Source organism: Cuculus canorus, chromosome 2 (genome assembly GCF_017976375.1).
Source record: "Cuculus canorus isolate bCucCan1 chromosome 2, bCucCan1.pri, whole genome shotgun sequence".
Taxonomy (NCBI): domain Eukaryota; kingdom Metazoa; phylum Chordata; class Aves; order Cuculiformes; family Cuculidae; genus Cuculus; species Cuculus canorus.
Window position 1 is genome coordinate 71,002,377 of NC_071402.1, and position 20,075 is coordinate 71,022,451.

The 20,075-nt window shown below is 39.4% G+C and overlaps 1 protein-coding gene across 11 annotated transcripts in view; it reads right to left on the minus strand.

The window, feature by feature from the left end:
- The window catches only part of FHOD3 (formin homology 2 domain containing 3), a 403,933-nt gene that overhangs the window by 182,015 nt on the left and 201,843 nt on the right, over window positions 1–20,075 (minus strand). For all 11 annotated transcript variants that reach the window (XM_054057577.1, XM_054057576.1, XM_054057575.1 and 8 more), the window contains exon 5: window positions 19,847–19,952. In XM_054057577.1, coding sequence (XP_053913552.1) covers window positions 19,847–19,952 — 106 coding nt within the window. The remainder of the gene's footprint in view (window positions 1–19,846; window positions 19,953–20,075) is intronic.

A 20,075-nucleotide genomic window follows, 5' to 3' on the forward strand; every position in this document is an offset into this window, starting at 1 on the left:
ACAACAACAACAACAACAACAATAGTTAATAGCACAAGATTCTACAGGTGGTCATGTAGAAACAGTTGGAGTCAAAACTGCCTTCGTAAGATCAATCCACAGGCCACTAGCAGCAAGAAGGAAAAAAAAAAAGCTGTTTCAGCCCAGTCATCGGAGCAAGAATTCCAGTTGCACTTTGAAAAGGCCAATGCCACTGGCCCTTTCCTGCTCAAGCACCCTTGTGCTGTTGCCACTGTTTACACATGCCCATGAATAACTGGATCGAGAACCGAAAAAAGTCCAATTGACCCACCAAAAAGTTAACCAGTGAATTTAACCCAGACCAGCTCCACATTCCAGACCAACGGAGTAAATGGTGCGGGTTATGGGATCAAATGGCAGTAGTGCAGCAGGACAGGGAGGGATTGGCATTTTGTTCTGCTTTTTCGGAACAAAAAAGGTAATGCTTTCCCCAACTCCCTCCAGCTAGAGTAGAGGCAACAGAGGCTATTTTTTCACTGATGACATACATAATACTATACTGTTGCAAAGTGATGCCAAAGGAAAGCTTAGTCTGTTACTGTGAGAACATTTCTTCATAAAAGTAAAGATGTCTGTACAATTTTGATTTGCTGGATCTTTTTTTGCTGGCAGTAACGGTGGTATAAATAAGATGAGAATCATCAAGGAGAAGAAATAACATTTGCTTTTCTTTGACTGAAAGTTCTCTTAATTTCATTTCACTGGAAAAATAAGACAAAAAAGAAATAATTTCCAAGAATGTAACAGGCAGTGTTCTTCATTAGCAGCAAGAAGACCATAGATGTAAAATTCCTTCAACTTTTAGAGCACATTAAAAAAGCCCTCAAACACAATATGGTTCTTGTTGAAAACATAAAAGTTGAGGGAAGAGCAGAAATGCCAATAAAAATTACTATATTTAAAGAAACCAAAGTCCTATGTATTCTATATGAAGTATACAGTAAGACATCTACTGGCTTTTCATGACATGTAGTAATGTGTTTGTGGTTCTCACATACTAACCCACTAATTAGGATGCTTTAACCTTAAGAGTTTTATTTATATCTTATGAATAAACACAAAAGAACATTATGGAAAAATGAGAGCTTCAGCTAAAGTAGCACTGCATTATCCTGATCATTTTTAATGAACTTCTCCAAAGATTTCATTTACACAAAAAGAAGCTCTTGTTTTTCTAGAGAATGATCGTGGTGCCTTTGAAATGCAAAATGTCGATACAACCAAGATAGATCTTTTGGTACTGTAGCAAAAACAAACCTCATTTTTTCAATGTTAGCATAATTTTCAATATGACTGTGGTTTGTTTTTTTTTTTTGTTTTGTTTTTTTTTTTTTTTTATGTTAGGACATTACAACATGATGGGCAAATAACTATGAAAAGAGTTTTTACATTTTTTATCATTTAAGACTCCTGGACCCAATTTCCATTTTTCACACTTGTCAAAAGTTAACTCTATTCATGTCAGTAGGATAAACAAAAATGAAATCAAGCCCACCAGGTCTTAACCTAGTTTGAAATAAAACCTTGCAAATACCTGCTATCAAAATCAGTCCGGTTTACAATAATTAGAGACAGAACTGTGCCCACTGGGTCATGATGCACACACATCATGCCTATATGCAGCAGAAGTAGGAGTTGTTCCAAGGTCTGCAGTCCAAAGGAAGAGTATTTCTAGTACCATCATCTGAAAAGGAGAAGTTGCTCTAACTCCACAGCAATCTGTTTATTTTAACTATAATCTCAGGTCTGGAGTGACGTCTTTAGCTGAGAATGTCCTCCAAGCTTCTTAGTCTTTTGACTGCAAATTAAAACTTAAAACCTTTATACCTCTTATATGTAGAAATCTGTCTGAAAATACAAAGAATCCAGTTTGGTTTATTCCAGATAATTCACTATTCTTTAAGCTAGTCTTACAACTTCAGAGCACTGGTGTTCACCATGCTATCCCTCAGTTTTGCAGACAGAAAACTGCTGCTGAGAATGCATGGTGAATCAATGCATTCCTGAACATCTGGGAAATGCACTGATATACAGACAAGAAAGTTTTAAAATTAACTTTTTATTTATAGAATCCAAACTGTAAATATTTTCAGTAAATGCAAAATATTATTGCAGTAAATGCAAAATAGCAAGACGTGAGAGTGCAGGAAAAAAACCAGCAACCTAGCTATAATTAAATTTCCCAGGAACTTACTGCTACTCTAATTCATCCATGTGTTTAATTGAAAGCCCATACAATGATTAAGGTGCTCAAGCATGGATCATTCCCGAGTTCACTATGACTTGCTCCATGGTTCTCCACTATGCCATGCACAAAGGACAGAACAGCCATAATGTTCCTGATTCTGTGACAATTACAAGTACAGCATGGAGAAAGAACACAAATCAGGGGCAGAACATGTGCTGCCTTATTCACACTAAAAACAGGGCAAGAAATTACAGACTCTTCAGAGTAACCATTAGCAGATTTTCAAGTACCTTCATCATGCATAGCATTCTACATTTCAGAAAAGCAGTATCATCATAGCATAGTAGGAATAGTCTTCACTCCCTCATGTTAATTTATGTACAGTTTTCTTGACATAAATATAACTTAGTTTTCTTTTCTTTGTACCTGGTCTTGCCTGAAGCAAGAAGATAATGTAAACTACTACTAGTGAGACATTTCACGACACAAAAAAACAACCACCTATTTTTTTTTTTTTTGCCATAACCTTTGTGAGGGTATGCTTTTATTATAACAACAACCATCTGTGGGTAACCACAGCCAAACAGCAGTCTGGATAGTATGGTTGTAAAATAGCAATATATTTGGATACACATCTGGAAGAAGCATGTCAATGTCCAGCTATGTTAGCTCACATGACACTATAAAACCATTTGAGGACAAAGCTCCTTAAGATCCTGGCATCACTATATTCAAATAAAGTATCATACGAAGAGTATAGGCTAGGACTTCTTGAAATTCATTCAACACAAAAAGGTATTAGAAAGGGTTTTCTAGGCACAAAGTGGGAAACACTCCAAAAGAGGACTTCATGAATGCCTATAGTGCTTTCTTAAAGTTTCATGCAGGAGTAGTTTTCTTTATCTATCAGACAGCATTTTAAGGGCCTTGAATAGATCTCGACCAAACACACTTGCACAGGAGAACTCAATCTGGAACACCCATGAGAAAGAGCTTAGGAGGGCTTATCTATTTTACCTGCAAGTAATAATTGCTGATTTTGCACCATCAAGCAGGGTTATAAGATCACTTCCAACAACGTTGTTGAGTTCCAAGCCTTGTGCAGTCTGCTGCAGAGCCTCAAACTCATGGTACTCAGCCAACCACCACCATGCTTACACAGGCCACCACGTGCACCGACTTTGGCTCTAGGTGGCCACAATTGTTCCATCAGGCTTGGAAGGACACACACTATAGTTCTGTTGGCCAAAAGATGACTCTGCTGGCATGGATTAGTGAATAGGATTCTGGCTTGCGCTTCTGATTTTGGAAACCTCACGTCTTTCTTCTGAAGTGTTTGTTCAGCTGAGGCAAGGAGGCTAAAACCCCTTGAAATGACATTTCTGCCATCCATGAATGCTACCAACAGAAAGCCACTAAGTACAGACTTTCAAAATACAGGGCTCTTAGGTGTCATTCAGTTTCAGTGGAATCAATTACAGAACATGAGTCTTTTTCTGACTGAGTCCTACGGTGCAGGCAGAGTCCCGTCCTGACCAGCCTGGCAGTCCCAAGCATGCCAGGACAGTTGTATGTCATAAGACATCCAGTTCTGTGAATTTACAGGTGGTTTAAATGTCCTTCCCAACTCATTCTTTTAGAATCAGCATGGCTAAATGGCATGCATTACACAAGGGTTGTTGTTTCTATAGCACATGTCCTATGATCATAAAGCATTACAATGCTGGCTCTTAATCTTATGTTACTTCATAATCCATGTCTTATTTATATATAGAGGTCTAGGAAAAGGTGATATCCACAGTACATAACTTTAGACACCAAATTAGAAGTCCAGTCTTTCTGAGAAGCCCTTAAAATCAAAGGGAAAGTCTTGGTCTTTTACTAGGCGATTCAGGGTACCATTAAAAACCCACTAAACACATAATGGTGCCATGGCTCTTTATAATGAGTATTGACTATGCGTACAACACTGGGATTCCCAAAGCTTAAAAGAGTGATTTCTAGATGTTTACCCTCTCTGGGTCTTGAGTTCATCAGCAGATTGATAGGGGCTTTTTTGTCATCCTCCTTATGTCAGCCCCCCAACATGCACAAACCAAATGCGATGAACAGCACCGAAGAACAAATACATTTTGTAAAGCTAACTGTAACACAGTTCATTCAGCCTCTTCAAAGAGAGACAGACTCATTGTTTGAAGGGAATGACCACAGATATTCAAGCTGAGACTCTGAATCATCAATGCTTTCTTGTCATACTTCTGTCCTGGTTTCAGCATACATGTCTGAAGTAGTTTCAGATGAATTTCCTCCACTGTTCTTGATGAGCTCATTCAGATTAAGATGAATGAAACTATATCAAATAGCCAAGCCCCTTCTATGCTGAACTGTAAGTTCAGACACATATTTGTGACCTCAAAGAGAAAAATGAAAGAAATAAAAGACAATAGCAGATATGAAACAACTGCTAATCAGAGAGCAAATTCCATTCAGTCACAAAGGGGTGTTGTGTTGTTTCCTACTTGTGCAGTATAGCTGACTACCTTAGACAAGGTGACTGGAATTTGGTCAGGTGATACTGACTACATATTTAACTGCCTTAATATGCTCCATAGGATGGATATAATGGCAAGATTCCAACAGATGTTTCTGATAAACATTTACTTCTCAATCAGGTCTCGCTCTTCTAATTCATTATGAAGATGTTACACAAGAACTCGACATCAGAATACTTCTTTAAATACAAAAGATATTTAGGTCAGTTCTTTGTATGTAAAAATCAAACAATTACACTCTGAGTATAATCGTTTAGTAGTCACTCCATCAACTTACATTATTACATCTAAAGCAACATGAGTATTGGTTTTACCAATTAACGGTCCAATTAATGGTTGGACTCGATGATCCAGTGGGTCCTTTCCAACCTGATGATTCTATGAGTACTATTATACTTCTAGCCAATAAAGTCAGCAATCAGCCTTATGAAACTAAAATTGAGGGTTCGATACATGTGGGAAAGGTATTGCTGCTTGCTACTAAAAGTGTTTGATAGTTCCCATGAAAGCACTCATGGATTTAGTCATCCATAATTTCCTCAAGTTTTGAGTTTGGACTGAAACTTTCTGCGATGTCTGAAATGCAGCACTTTATTTTAATTAAAATTTTCTAACGATTATGAATTCAAGGTGGATTTGTGTAAGGCAGAGGAAGGAAGATAACATGCCACTGGAATGAAAAATACTGTTGATGATATTTTTGGAAACCGGAATATTTTTTATTTTGAGCTCACTCAAAAAAACAGAAAAATCCTAATCTCATGTAAGTGAAAAAGCTCTTATATACCACATTAAAATGTGTCCAAACTTTGTGCCATTGTAAGATTGTGAAATAACCGTTATTTTGCACATATTACAGCCTCTACTGAACATATGCAACCAGAAAAAAATCCCTGAATACTTCATCACTGGAGCTCAAAACCTCCCGCTATTGCCAACCAAGGTAGGATATGGCACTAGACTAAGAGCAGAAATGTGATGGCTTTTTGTTTTTTTTGTAAAAGGACTGCCTGGTTACTCAGATGGTGGGGAGGAGAATTCTGATCTGAATGCCAAAGGAAACAAAATTTAAACCCAGAGGGGTTCAAAGAAATGAAAGACTTATGGGAGGAACTCTGACGGAAAGCTTGATGCAAGTCTGAGAGTTATGAAAAGAGATGAAGTGACTGGGATGAATGAAGGAAATAATGGGAAATACATAAATCTATTTGGCTGGAGGGAACATACGGATTAGGACTAAGGTGAGCGATGTTGAGGAAAAAGATAGTCAAGAGATAAGACACCAAAGCTCTGACTACACAAAAGATAGTGGTACTGCGACTCAGTCCCTTATTGGTTTGTCTCGGGTCAAACTCTGGGTTTTGCTGGCACAGGCAACTGGACTGAGTAATTCAACAGTACTAAAAAAAAAAAAAAATCCAAACCAACAGCAAAATATTCCCTTTTTACCCTCATATTTCAGATGAACATATTACTCTGTCAAGTTCATTATACCATCACACAAACACAGCTCAGAAGCCAGCACCCAGGACAGGCAGTGCAGAGGTGGGAAGAGGTGAAGGGAGAAAAGATATTGAAGTCAGTTTAAACTGGTGAAGAAATTAATGTAAATTAATTGATGAATATTGAAGAACAGACTGATGATGTAAATTATCCAATAAACTATCAAAGGTAAAAGGAAATTGATATGGGATGGGGAAAATGTATAGGCAGATCACAGAAAGAAATATAGGACAGACTTGGCAAGAGTCTATATCATAGAATCATAGTGTGGACCTTAAAGATCATCTAGTTCCAACCCCCCTGCCATGGGCAGGGACACCTCCCACTAGACCAGGCTGCTCAAGACCCCATCCAACCTGGCCTTGAACACTTCTAGAGATGAGGCATCCACAACTTCCCTGAGCAACCTGTTCCAGTGTCTCACCACCTCATCGTGAAGAATTTCTTCCTCACATCTCATCTTCCCTCTTCCAATTTAAAGCCATTTCCCTTTGTCCTATATGGGAAAAGAAGTCCTCAAAGTAAAAATTAAAAAGGCATAAAATAAAGTATCATATAAAGTTTGGAAAACCAGACGAAGAACAAGTCCCAAACCAGCACTTAGGCTTACCAAACCTTTCTGAATTCCAAATATGTCTGTGTTCATAGAAAATTCCATAAGGAAAATAAACTTTTTATAACAGAGTGTGCATAGCACAAAAAAAATCCAAAAGCCTTGGGAAGCACTGATGAGCACTGATGATAAGACAAAAGGTGTCTGCTAAGTGCATAGGTACAATGGTGCTCATGAACTGAAGCAGAGCAGCTATGGAAAACAGCCACATCACTGTGATATCAAAGACTGGATCAGCTTCCACACAGAGGGCAGGGCATGCATGCCTGCAAAGTAAGATCATACAGGTATTTGTTAATTTTCAAGAGTTTTATTTATCAACCTTAAAAATATTCTTAGTGTATTTGTCTATAATCACCTTAGAGGACACAAGAAACCTTTATCAAAACCACATATAAAATAATATTTTTAGTAACCTATATATCTAGTTAAGAAATACTTCAGTGAATGTTTTCATCGTAGATATTAACCCAAACACTAAAAGTAAGCTTATGGTGACCTACTACTGAATTTTGAGAAGTTGGAAACCATGTCTCAACGTTGCTCCATTAAAATCAAAGTTTTAGCCTACTGTAGTACCCCGGTGAGAAAACAGTGCCTGATCCTTGTGACCGCTTTCTGCATGCAGAGAGATTGAGAGCACCTAGGGTGAAAATCTGCAGACAGGGCCCCTTGTTATTCCAGGTGTTTGAAGCTCGTAGAGAGTAAGGGCTGCACAACCCCATTGTACCCAGGGCCAGTTTGTAGTGTAACTTTAAAAATGACACAGCTCTTTTTGAAGCAGGGATTTGGACTACAAAATTAGGAAGCCAAGGCATCAGGTTATGGGGACAGAGGCAGGAGAGACAGGGATGGAGGAAGCTGAGATAACCTTGTCTAGGCAGCTGATAACATACAGGAGGAGGGGGGTTAAGTAGGAGGAAACAGAATATTGCTCAATATTGAAAGAAGCCTTTAAGATCCCACATATCATTTAAATAAAGCCATTTAAAACATATTGTAGATACACTAAAACCTGAGTATCACTTTCTTGATTCAAATCAATGTGCTGTAACAGCAAAACCATGTGACACCACTCTTTCTGGCAAATAGCAGCATTTTTATAGTTTCTCCATTTCAGGGAACTGTGAAATGTCAAGAGAAAAAAACAGCAACCCCTCAAAGAAAGTACATCCATCCCAGCCTTTAATTTAGGGTAATCCTTAGGATCTGCCCTTGGTTTCCCAGCCACAGGGATATCTTCCTTTGTGGTGAACTTCTCAGTAGCTCCTCTCAGGTTTTCTCATTCAGCCTATGTAAACAAGCAGCTATGCCTGTGCTCTTTTGGGCTATGCAGAAGAATAGGCAAGCAAACCCTCCACAGCAGCAAACAGAAAGGTTACTCTTCCCATGTGCTTACTAAGATTATATCTCACTGTCTTCAGCCTATGAGCACTGCAGTTTTTCTTAGACACATATGTACGAACACAGCATTTATGATAGGTCAATAATTAATAGTGTAACTAATAAAATGCAAGCCCTATTGCTTAGTTTTTAGATTCTTGAATTGTCTATGCTTTTTTAATATATGAATAGAGTAGCAACTGAAGGCTTAAAGCAGGTCACTGCCCCACAGTAATGAAAATAAGTATTTTAAGAGTTTAGAGTCCACTGCTCCCATTTTCTGATTACACCTATGAGAACATGATTGATAGAAATGAATACATATTCACAAAAAATTCAGACAGACAGGGCTAAGACGTAACTTCAAATAAACCAAACATAGGATCATAGAATCTCAGAATCATAGAATCATGGAATAGTTCAGGTTGGAAGGGGCCTTAAAGATCACCTAGTTCCAACCCCCCTGCTATGGGCAGGGACACCTCCCACTAGATCAGGCTGCCCAAGGCCCCATCCAACCTGGCCTTGAACACCTTCAGGGATGGGGCAGCCACAGCTTCCCTGGGCAACCTGTGCCAGTGCATCATTGCCCTCATCGTGAAGAATTTCTTCTTAATGTCTAGTCTAAATCTGCCCCTCTCCAGTTTGTACCCGTTCTGGAAACCAACTCTGAAGACATTTGAAGAATCTCTTTTTTCACACATCCCTATGTCACAAATGATCACTTCCATAGAATAAGAGTCAGCACTTTCTAATTATCTTACACATTTGACTCTACCTCTCTCCCTCCTCCTTTAAAGACTTTAATTTTCCCTGATTCTGTATCAGGATAGAGCACTCGGTGTAGCAGCCTCAGTCGCCATCACAAATAGCTGTGGAAATATCTAATCTTGAAATGGGAATAATCAAACACTATTTCCCAACCATATTTTACTGTGTTTTATGTGCATTTATTTAACACAAGTAATTCATACTGAAATCACCAGCAGCTGCATACTTTGTGCAAGCATTCATGTCTGTGCTGGCTCATGAATGTCTTTATTTTACGCACATTTTCTTCTTCTCTAATTAATCAGATTCTGGATACTTTCAGTCTAAAAGATTACCACAAAAAGGCAGAAATACTCTGTAATATGCTCCTACCAGTTGGAATTGGTACATTGTTTTCAAGACTCATTCACGAAGTTTGACTTGCTAAGTCGTATAACATCCACAAAGGCTTTAAAGGCTCCTGGGACTACTTCCAAAGTACTTATTCTTTGCTTAGCAGTTAAGGATGTGCATTTTTCATGGTTCAGCTCCTCATTTTACACAGGGTTAGCACAGCCTGAGGTGTCATATTTCATGGGAATTTCATAAAACATAAAAAAAATTACACAAAACCTGAAGATTCATTTTCATGGAGATAGAAAGCAACCCAGAGTCTCCCAGCGTCTGTCAGCTTTAAAAACAAGGGAAATCCATAATTTTATGGTGGTGTTATTGCTGAATTCCATGTAGACCATAAGAACCCTATATCTTTCTCCCGAGCAGTCCCAACATGAAAGGCTATTTCACATAACGCACAGAGCAAGGAACAGCTCTGTTTATTTGTAGACGTGTAAATTACTATAGGGTGGTTAAACTTTTGAACTCAAATTTGCTTCAGGGCCAATTCCCATCCCAGACAGGGAGGACTTGTACTGTATGCTATGTGTTAGGATCATCTGGCTCTGCTTCCAGATAGATCATGGATCAGAATCACATCCAGGGAGAAGGGAAGGGGGAGGAGGAGGGAGGAAGGAGAGGGAAGGGCTTCCTCCACATACTAAGGGAACACTTCAAGTTGTGTTTGGCAGGAAACTCAGTGTATGCATGCATCAATTGAGTCCAATTAATATAATTTTAAAATATGCAGATGAGAAATGAAAAACGAAAATGCTAAAAGCATCCAGAGGAAAGCAAAGAGGATGTTTTCCCTCTTTTTAAACTGCATGGTTTCCAAGGTCAAGGTATCCTAACTACCCTTGTACAAGCAAACAAATGCATTTAGTCTTAAAGAGATACCTGCAGAAGGCAAAGTGTATTCAGCACCAAAGCCAAGGAGATTCAGTGTTTATATTACTAATCATGGAGACAGCATAATGTGCCCCCTTTTCTAGCACAATGAAGAGCATTGTAATCTTATTCTTTTTAATCTAAAAAGATCGTGAACCAGGATGCCACATACATTTGTATTTTTTCATTCCATGGCTTTTCAAGACACAAAAAGAGGCACATTTTCAGGTGGTTCCACGCATCAGGTATAAGTCTGATTTTTCTGGGGCTGCCACTTTTGATATGAACTACAACAACTGGCACGCACAAAGCTCACTGGTGGAAAGCTGTCAGCATAGTCGACTTCACAAATAGAAATGGTATGACTACATCACAGTGATGCCTTACCTAAGCTCAGCAGTGATGCTCTTTTACAGGTCTTACTAGCACAGGTACACTAATTTCCTACTAATTTGCTAACATAGTTGTAGTTTGTTTGGGTTGGTGTGTTTTGGTTGGGTTTTCGGTGATGGTGGTTGTGGGGAGCCTACATTGAAACTCTATGCAGAGCTGCCCCATACTACACAGGCATAACAGTTGCCAGGGGAAATTGCCATCTGTTGGTATGGTTTTGTAGGATTGCAGTCTGATATCAAGCATGAAATGAATCATACCAGTGTTCAAATACTCACAGGACACGTGTCCAACTCTGATATGCTTTCTTATGGACTCAGAAGAAAGATCAAAGAACTGACTTTACAGAGAGACTGAGCCAGCAAATCGGTCTCATAAGCAACCCTCCTAAGTAATCAAGATTTAGGCATTTGATTTCATAGAATCATAGAATGGTTTAGGCTGGAAGGGACCTGAAAGATCATCTGCTTCCCTCTCCTTGCCATGGCCTGGGACAATACCCACTAGATCAGGCTGCTTATGGCCCCATCCAACCTGAACCAATTCTTGAATACATTCAGGAAGGAGGCATCCACAACTTCCCTGGGCAACCTGTGCCAGTGCCTCATTGCCCTCACTGTGAAGAATTTCTTCTTAACGTCTAGTCTAAATCTTCCCCTCTCCAACTTAAAGCCATGCCCCCTCATCCTATCAATACATGCCCTTGGAGAAAGTCCCTCCCCAGTTTTCTTGTAGCCCCCTTCAGGTACTAGAAGGCCGCTACAAGGTCTCCCCAGAGCCTTCTCTTCTCCAGGCTGAACAACCCCAACTCTCTCAGCCTGTCCTCATAGCAGAAGTGCTTCAGCCCTCTGGTCATTTCTCTTTAAAGCACAGGTTCCTATAGTTACATCAAGATCAACTAAGAAGTTTACATAATTTTAGAGGACTGCACATTAAGAACTCTACTTCAATACGTAGTGATATATGCAAGAACTTCACATTTGCACCTGGATACCTGCATCTTGAAAGTTAAGCAAAGAAAGTCAGTAAAGTTTTCATACTTGGCTTCAGGAAAAGTAAGAAATGCAAAGGTAAGCCTAATTGTGTGCTATCTGTTCCTATTTATTTGTGGCTGGGATACTTTTCTACAGCTGGAAAACTTTCAACAGTTCTTTGGTTTACATTGCAACAGGGAGAACACAAAGGTATGCACGATACGCAGCATTAGCTCCTTTTTCACTGCTAAACTTACATTACTAGCACCTGCCTTACTGCTATGCTACCAAGCCAGCAAGACACATCTACTTAGGAGAGATATAACCTGTCACAGACCTTATTTCTAGTCTTTTGATATTTACACAAACCCTGTTGATGATACAATGCTTCACATACATTTACTGCAGAAGAAAGTGCTTTCCAGTACTAAATGCTTTGTGTTACCTAACCTTTAATGCAAAAGGCCAAAGCCATATAATGTATCACTGTGAGGGAGGAAAATTCAGGAGCACTGGAAGCATTTGTGTCCTTGTAATGAGGGTTTTTTTGATAAAAACCAGCCAGACCATTCCTGGAAATGGATCATCCCCCTGTTACAGAGAGCACACTTATAGACTTCAAGCATTCCTAGTGGCAGTTGGCTGGACGAAGAAATGCCACCAGCTCACTGATAACTTCATGTCTGGCTTTCAGAATGAAGGGTTATCAGTAGCAGCTTCCACAGCCAGCTTGCAAAACCTCATTCTCACCTTCAACTTCCTCTAGCTCCTTGACATCTTTGGGCACAGAGTGTCCCAGTGACAGACAGTAACCAGATGGTATTTTAGCTTACACCACTGAATCACTTCAGGAATTTAATCTGATTTCTCAGAATACAGAGTACAGCCCTTTATTCTAAAATTGGCATGCAGGTGAGATCACATGCCTCTAGTTTTATAAATAGGCCTAATTGTCAGTGGCTTTGGTACATGTCTGTGATTGAGTTGTTTGACTGTTGCTTTAGAAAACCTGGCCCCCTGTCTGGGCATACATCAGTGAATCTGACTGACTCCAGTGGCTCCTGTGCACTTTGGACCACGCTGTCAAACAGCTCGGCATCTACTACATCCGACAGCAAAATCACCTTTTTCTTTAAAACCGATAGCTCTTTAAGTAATTTCTTTCCACATGTTGTTGTCAGCTACACTATACTGATTAAAAACACATACAAAATACAGATTTAGAATTACTTTGCTGCAGTAGGAAGCAGAGGTTATTAAAAGAGTGACTATCTGCATACAGCTACATCCCTCCAACTATCCCTCTGCAAAGGTTGGCTCTCATTTACCAACTAGAAAGGGGAGGAATCAAAAGATTCCCTCATGCCCCTGTGCGGGATTGGGAAGTTTCAGGCTCCTCAGGTCCCACTCCTGTACTTTGAGACGTCAATGCTCCTCTGTCACTGGCAGTTCACAACCATGCAAATTGTAACTATCAGGCTTGAAGGGAGTAGTTTTAATGGATCTCTACATAATTTAAACATGTACCAAAGATCAGAATGTGCCTTGGAGTTACTTTTCACACACGATTTAGGTGTTTTAAGATACTTAGCTATTTCTTATTTATATTTCAGGACTCACATAGGACTTTTCTAGTAAAAGTCCTCAACAAAATTAGTTAAAAGTCTTGAAAGGCCTTGCAAAATGAAGAAAGAAAATAAAATACAAGCACTGTATATACTCCATGTATACACACAGAGATAAAAGCATGCTTGTACAAATGCAAGTCCAAACCAAATCACATTTAATATTTATAAGGAAAAAAACCCATAATAATAATAAAGCTGCTCTTCTACCACACTGGAGATGTCTTTGACTTTATGTGCGAACCTTTAACCTGCTTGAATTATATGTCATTATGTCTCACAGTATGTGACATCGTCTTTATCATTTGTGCCCTCACCAGTATCTGTAGAGACCAACAGGGCGTTACCACTTTATCAGAAGCACAGTGGGCCAGTGTCGGAAAAAAAACCCCAACTGGTTCTACTGCAACCTAGTCTTCTGCCTACATTATTGAATTATGTATGGATTATTGTAATTTTGGTTATAACGTCCCTGGAGGTATTTAAAGGACATGCAGATACGACCTTTAGGGACATGGTTCAGTGGTGGACTTGGTAGTATTAGGTTAATGTTTGGACTTGATGATCTTAAGACTCTTTTCCAACTTAAGTTATTTTGTGATTGTATGTATTTTTTTATTTTAGATTACAGTAATGGTTTTGGGGGAGAGGAGTTAACTTAAAGTACAATTATTGCCTCAAATCATAACTCCTGGGCTCCTTCCATGAACTTGTTTTCCTTTATTTCTTCTTATTAAAAAAAAGTCATTAAAAATCTAAACCCACCAAACAAAATTAAAACCGTCCCTCATCCAGGCTTTAAACCCAAATTCTTATTCCTGGTATAAGCACGCAGCTCTCACTAAATCAGAGGGCTGCATTCAAAAGCTGAATTTGATTCAAACATAGTCTACTATGAGCAGAGATTAATGTACTATTTTTTCCTCAACCTCAGTTCTTTGAAATTTTGTGCTGAAGCAAGGTCAATGCCTCTTCCTACTTACACTGGACACTTGGCTTGTGCTTTCAAACCACAAGAATAAACTCCAGCTTTCATCTAATTATGGACACCTCTAAATACTGATTTTAATCCATAATAAGGCAACTAGGGATAGAAGTACAGAAACACACTCTGCAAAAAGGGTTTTTGACAACCTCCTCATTGTGAGGGACAGACAGGAAAGGATCCCACCTGGCAGAGCTTCTCACATCATGGTGTCAACAGACTCTTGCCTGAGCCCTCATATCTCACTTATTCAGTACATTTTTAAAACAATTAAGCTTTGATCTACACAGGCTGCTTTTCTTTAAAAAAAAGTAAAAAGGAGGACTCTGGTAACTGCCGACTTGTCAACCTCACTTGCATGCCTGGGAATATCATGGAACAGATTGTCTTAGAAGCCATCTGGGGCACATGGAGGACAGTGGGATGATTTGAGACAGCCAGCAAGGTTTCACCAAGGACATGTCCTACCTGACAAACCTAGTGGCCTTCTATGATGGACTGTTTACATCAGCGGACAAAGGGAGTGCTACAGCTGCCATCTAGCTAAACTTCTGCAAGGCCTTTGACACAGTCCCCCACAACAACCTTCTCTCCAAATTGGAGAGATATGGTTTTGATGGGTGGACTGTTCAGTGGATCAGGAATTTGTTGGATGGTCACACCCAGAGGATAGTGGTCAATGGCTCTATGCCCACATGGTGTCTCTCAGGGGTCCATATTGGGACCAGTACCATTTAATATCTTCATTAATGGCATAGACAGCAGGATTGAGTGCACCCTCAGCAAGTTTGCAGACATCAAGCTGAGTGGTGCAGCTGATGTGCCTGAAGATGGGATGCCATCCAGAGGAACCTGGACAAGCTTAAGAAGTGGGGAATATGTGAACCTCAGAAGGTTTAACAATACCAAGTGCAAGGTCCTGCACCTGGGCCTGAGCAACCCCTATTATCAATAGAGGCTGGGGGATGAAAGGATTGAGAGCAGCTCTGCCAAGAAGGACTTGGGTGTACTGGTGGATGAAAACCTGAACATGAGTCAGCAATGTGCGCTAGCAACCTAGAAAACTAATCATACCCTGGGCTGCATCAAAAGAAATGTGACCAGCAGGTCAAAGGAGATGGTTCTGCCCCTCTACTCTGCTCTCATGAGACCTCGCCTGGAGTACCGTGTCCAGCTCTGGAACCCTCAGCACAAGAAAACCATGGACCTGTTGGAGTGGGTCCAGAGGAGGGCCACAAAAAATGATCAGCAGGATGGAACACCTCTCCTGTGAAGAAAGGCTGAGAGAGTTGGGGTTGTTCAGCCTAGTGAAGAGAAGGCTCTGGGGAGACTTTATTGAGACCCTTCAATACGTAAAGGGGTCCTATGAGTATGATGGGGACAAACTTTTTAGCAGGGCGTGTTGCAAAAGAACAAGAGGTAATGGTTTTAAATTAAAAGAGAGTAGATTTAGACTAGATATAAGGAAGTAAGCTTTTATAGTGTGGGTGGTGAAACACTGGAACAGGTTTGCCAGAGAGGTGGTAGAAGCCCTGACCCTGGAAACACTGAAGGTCAAGTTGGACAGGGGTCTGAGCAATCTGATTGAGTCAAAGATGTCTCTGTTCAATGCAGGAGGGTTGGACTAGACAACCTTTAAAGGTCCCTTCCAACCCAAACATCCTATGATTCTATAATTGTTTTCTCACCTTCCTGATAGCATGGGCTAAATTAACAGAAAAGGGTATCGCATCTATGAAGGCTACCATTGTTTAATTAGCCTGTGCTTGGCTATGGTATTTCATGTGTTGCTTTCTCATTCTATGCAAGGAACAGAAGATCTCAAAATTATACCCAAAGCACCTTCAAAATTACAATAAGATTTATATTAACCCTCATCAGTTTGGGTCAATTTCATCTACCTTTCACTTAATTCCATTTATTTTTTAATATTTAGGCAATATCCACCATACTGCAATCCTGCAACTGGGACAGAAATTTTTTTAACTGACGTGAAGGTCATCATCCTTATAGATCATTGCAAACAAAAGGGGAAAAAAAGAAGTGAGGGAGGGGAAGGAAAGCAAACCTGTTTCTGGCGGGGGGGGGGGGGATCCCTCAAAATGCAGAGTTTCTTTAGATATCCATAATAATTAAAAGGAATAACGAAGAATAAATTTATGTTGAAGATTTAGTAAGTAAAGAGGAACAAAAGCTCTTTTCTAAATTAGTCTTCCAACAGTTTAACTCTTGACAGAAGCCTTGGCTACTGTCAGTTTATGACCAATGGGCTACACACTGTCACTTAGTGAAAGGTATGGGCAAACAACCCTAACTGAGAGGACCTGTGTAGAAATAAACAGTCACTCCTCCTTAGCACTCAACAATAAACCATCTGGATTTCTCACTATTGTATGTAAAAGCCACACTTATCTTCTCTTCGCTTACCCATTAAAGTAACTAAAATTCTCGTGACTCAGATTTAGTCATTTTTTTGGCAGCTCAGTCTGGCTTGAACCAAGTCAAAACCACTAAGCAGAAATTCACAGCCAGGAAACATGAGAGTGAAACAATGCAGACATTTGGAAAAAAGGAAAGCAATGTCCTGAAGAAATAACATGTACCTGGGAACCCACTGAACCACCTATAAGCCTTATCTGTATTTCCAATCTATTTTGTCTCCTACTCCCAAAGCTATTCCGTGAAGTGTGCAGACAAACAAGTTCACAGGAAACACTTGGAAATAGCTCAGTCAAGACAACAAGAATCCCAGCACAGGCTGCCCTGGGGGCAGAGGAGGCAATGTGGCTGCCTACGGCTGCCATTCATTGTCACAAGTCCCACAATGTGGCATAGGCTCACAAGAGGAAAACAGTGAATTATACCAAAGGCCCCCGAGAAAAGCAGACAGAAAATGGTCTAAGGAGAAATCCCATTCCTTTATGATTCAGGTTGTAGTGAAAACAAGAAGATATAGTGCACTCCAAAAGAATCTGCAGAACAGGAGCAGTAAGACACAAGAATTCTAGACAAAGATGACTTTCAAAAAAACAATAGCTCCATAACTTAACACTGAGCTTAAAGTTTATGGGACCACCTCAGTGCTAACTATGATGTATCTTCATAGTAAAATTTATTCACCTATTCATCAGTACTCTGGGTTTAGTAAAATGCAGCACTGTAATAATACACAATTCTCACAAAAAAAATCTAACCAATCGCTACGGTCTTCCAAAAATAATATACCAGAAACACTCTTTCATGACATATTTAATGTGTCTTTTCAGCACCCTCCTCAATGTATTTGGATAAGATTGTGTGCCTACACTGTACTTCCAAACCTATCTTTATCTCATTGCACATGCAGACCTATTCAGAAAGTACATGCTGGCTCCTGGAACTGCAACCCAGCTGACATAATCTTGGAACTGTAACAAGCTTTGAACTTCCTGAAAGACAATCAAGACCAATTTTGTTTCTGAAATAAAACCCACACGCACAGAAAAATCATACTGTTGTAAGACATGTTAGGATACACAAATCAGAGAGAAATTTTAGCTTCACACACCAGCAAAATAAGGGAAAAAAGGACACAATTTCAGAAGGTACCAATCCCTAAAAGCATCTTATTAAAATAAGGTTTTTAGCTTTATGGCATAATTCTACATGGTTAGTTTTTATTGTTGCTGTTTTGTTTGTTTGTTTTGTATTTATTATGAACAAGCTGTGATCGTGTATAAATAATAACACAACAAGATGAGTCTCCAGTTTCCATAGTATGATGCTGTGGACATTGGCACTAGGGTTGTTTTATCATTAATTAAAATCAGTGGAAAATCTGTAACTTCAGACCATAGACACCAAGCTTTTGAGAGCTAGAGAAAGATACTGCTGTGATCTCCCTGAATTCTGGATGCATTAGGATATATCTTAATAACACAGATAACACTCCATTCCTCTTTAGAAAAAGAAAAGAGAAAAAGAAAAGAAAAGAAAAACAAAAAAACTCCAATCGCTGTGCAAAGGAATTTTAATTCTTCTCAATCCATATCCAGATGATGGCAAATGAGATCTCAGCTAAGATGAAGGTGCATGTAATACTGTGGTGAGATCACTAAGATGTGACTGATTTCTCTGGTATCAGCAGATCATTCTGTCGCCTGTGAGGCTCGGTGCCCTCAACCTTATCTGACATTGGAGCCTGAGAGCTGCACGGCTATGCAGCGTTTGGACTTACATATTACACTGCTCAGGTAGTGTAAACACCTATCACGTTTCCATGGTTTGAATTTTCAATATTTGGCTACAAAATCCAACTGAAGAAAGGGCAAGACGTACTCCAGCCACGCTAGATCAACACCGAGCTGATAAAGCAGTAAGCCCCTAGGTTGAAAGCCAGACTGTCCTATACAGCACCTTTATTTTACTTCCAGTCTGGATTTACTGAGAGCATCTATGGCCAGTCTTCTCCCAGAAAATTTTTCTTTCAGCTGTAAAGACAATGGTTTTTTTTTTTTATTTTCACATATTTCCGTATCCTTGTCTAGTTTCATTGTGGTTAATAGTCTTTCGAGTACATACAGGCTACTGCTCAAGTACATATATATCACTGCACAACTACTGACATAGAACATAATTTTTGTGGTACCGGTTTGGTTTCCTTTATACCCATAAAAACTGGTATTTGTGAGTCCAATCTTAAAGTTCTTTGCATAAAGTCACACTTACAATCTGCATCATTGCTTTGAATAACTGAGTATTTCTGGTTCTTACAAAATGCTTCTCCTTACTTTTGTACTTCTTTCAGTCCTTAATTTGCAGTTTGAGTTTTGGCAGCTAAATACATCCAAGTGACATTTTTAAAGACAGCTATATACATCAGTCTAAGAAAATTCAAACGAGCAACCCACCACAACTATGCATTCATTAGCGCTCTCTATTATACAGCTGCAAAGATCCCTTGGTGTGACTGTTCTTCCTTCGCTCAAAATTCCTCAAAATACTGAAGGAACCCTCTCAGTCTGCAGCCTGGGTCTCATGGTTAGACAAAAACTGCATGCATTCATCTAGGCCACAATAGAGTAAATCATATTTCTAATTCAGTAACATGTCTTTTCCACATCACTCTCCAATCTCTACCTTTGCCAGTTATCTTTCAAGTGCAAAGAACAGAATATAAACCTCTGATTACCTGTTTAACTCCAAAATATCAGGTAGCTAAAAATTGTTTCCATCCAAGATATGACTGTCTCACTGTTTATTCCATAGCTACTAATCACACTCCTAGAGTTATTTTACTTGGTGGTCTTTGACATTTACAATTGTAAGGTGAAAGCTTTAGAATGTCTTTTCTTTCCCAGAGTTATGGATTTTCAGTATAATATAAAGCTGGATGTTGGAGAGACTATCAATACTCAAATTTTTCAATTCATCCTGCTCAGCAGCATTAATTCTTCCTTAATTGTCCCACCTAACATGCAAGAATTAGGACCAAACTGAAAAACAAGTTCCACGACACTTGTCACAGCAAGTTGCAGCAGACCTGTGAGAGCTTCAGAGCAATAAAAACAACTTTTAGATGCATTTCCTTTACCTCTGAGGATGTAGTTCTGATAATTCTGGTCAGCCTCTGCTCCGACTTTGATTAAGCAAGTCAGACCTTCAGCAACAACAAACTCGTGAACCAAGTCCTTGTCATCCTGCCACAGGGGAAAGGAAAAGCTGTGTTAGAATTTCGAAAGACAAAAAAACAGTATATATCATAATGTAAAATCAAATGCATGACTGCAACACTGACTTTCTGTTTCAGATGATATAGGGAA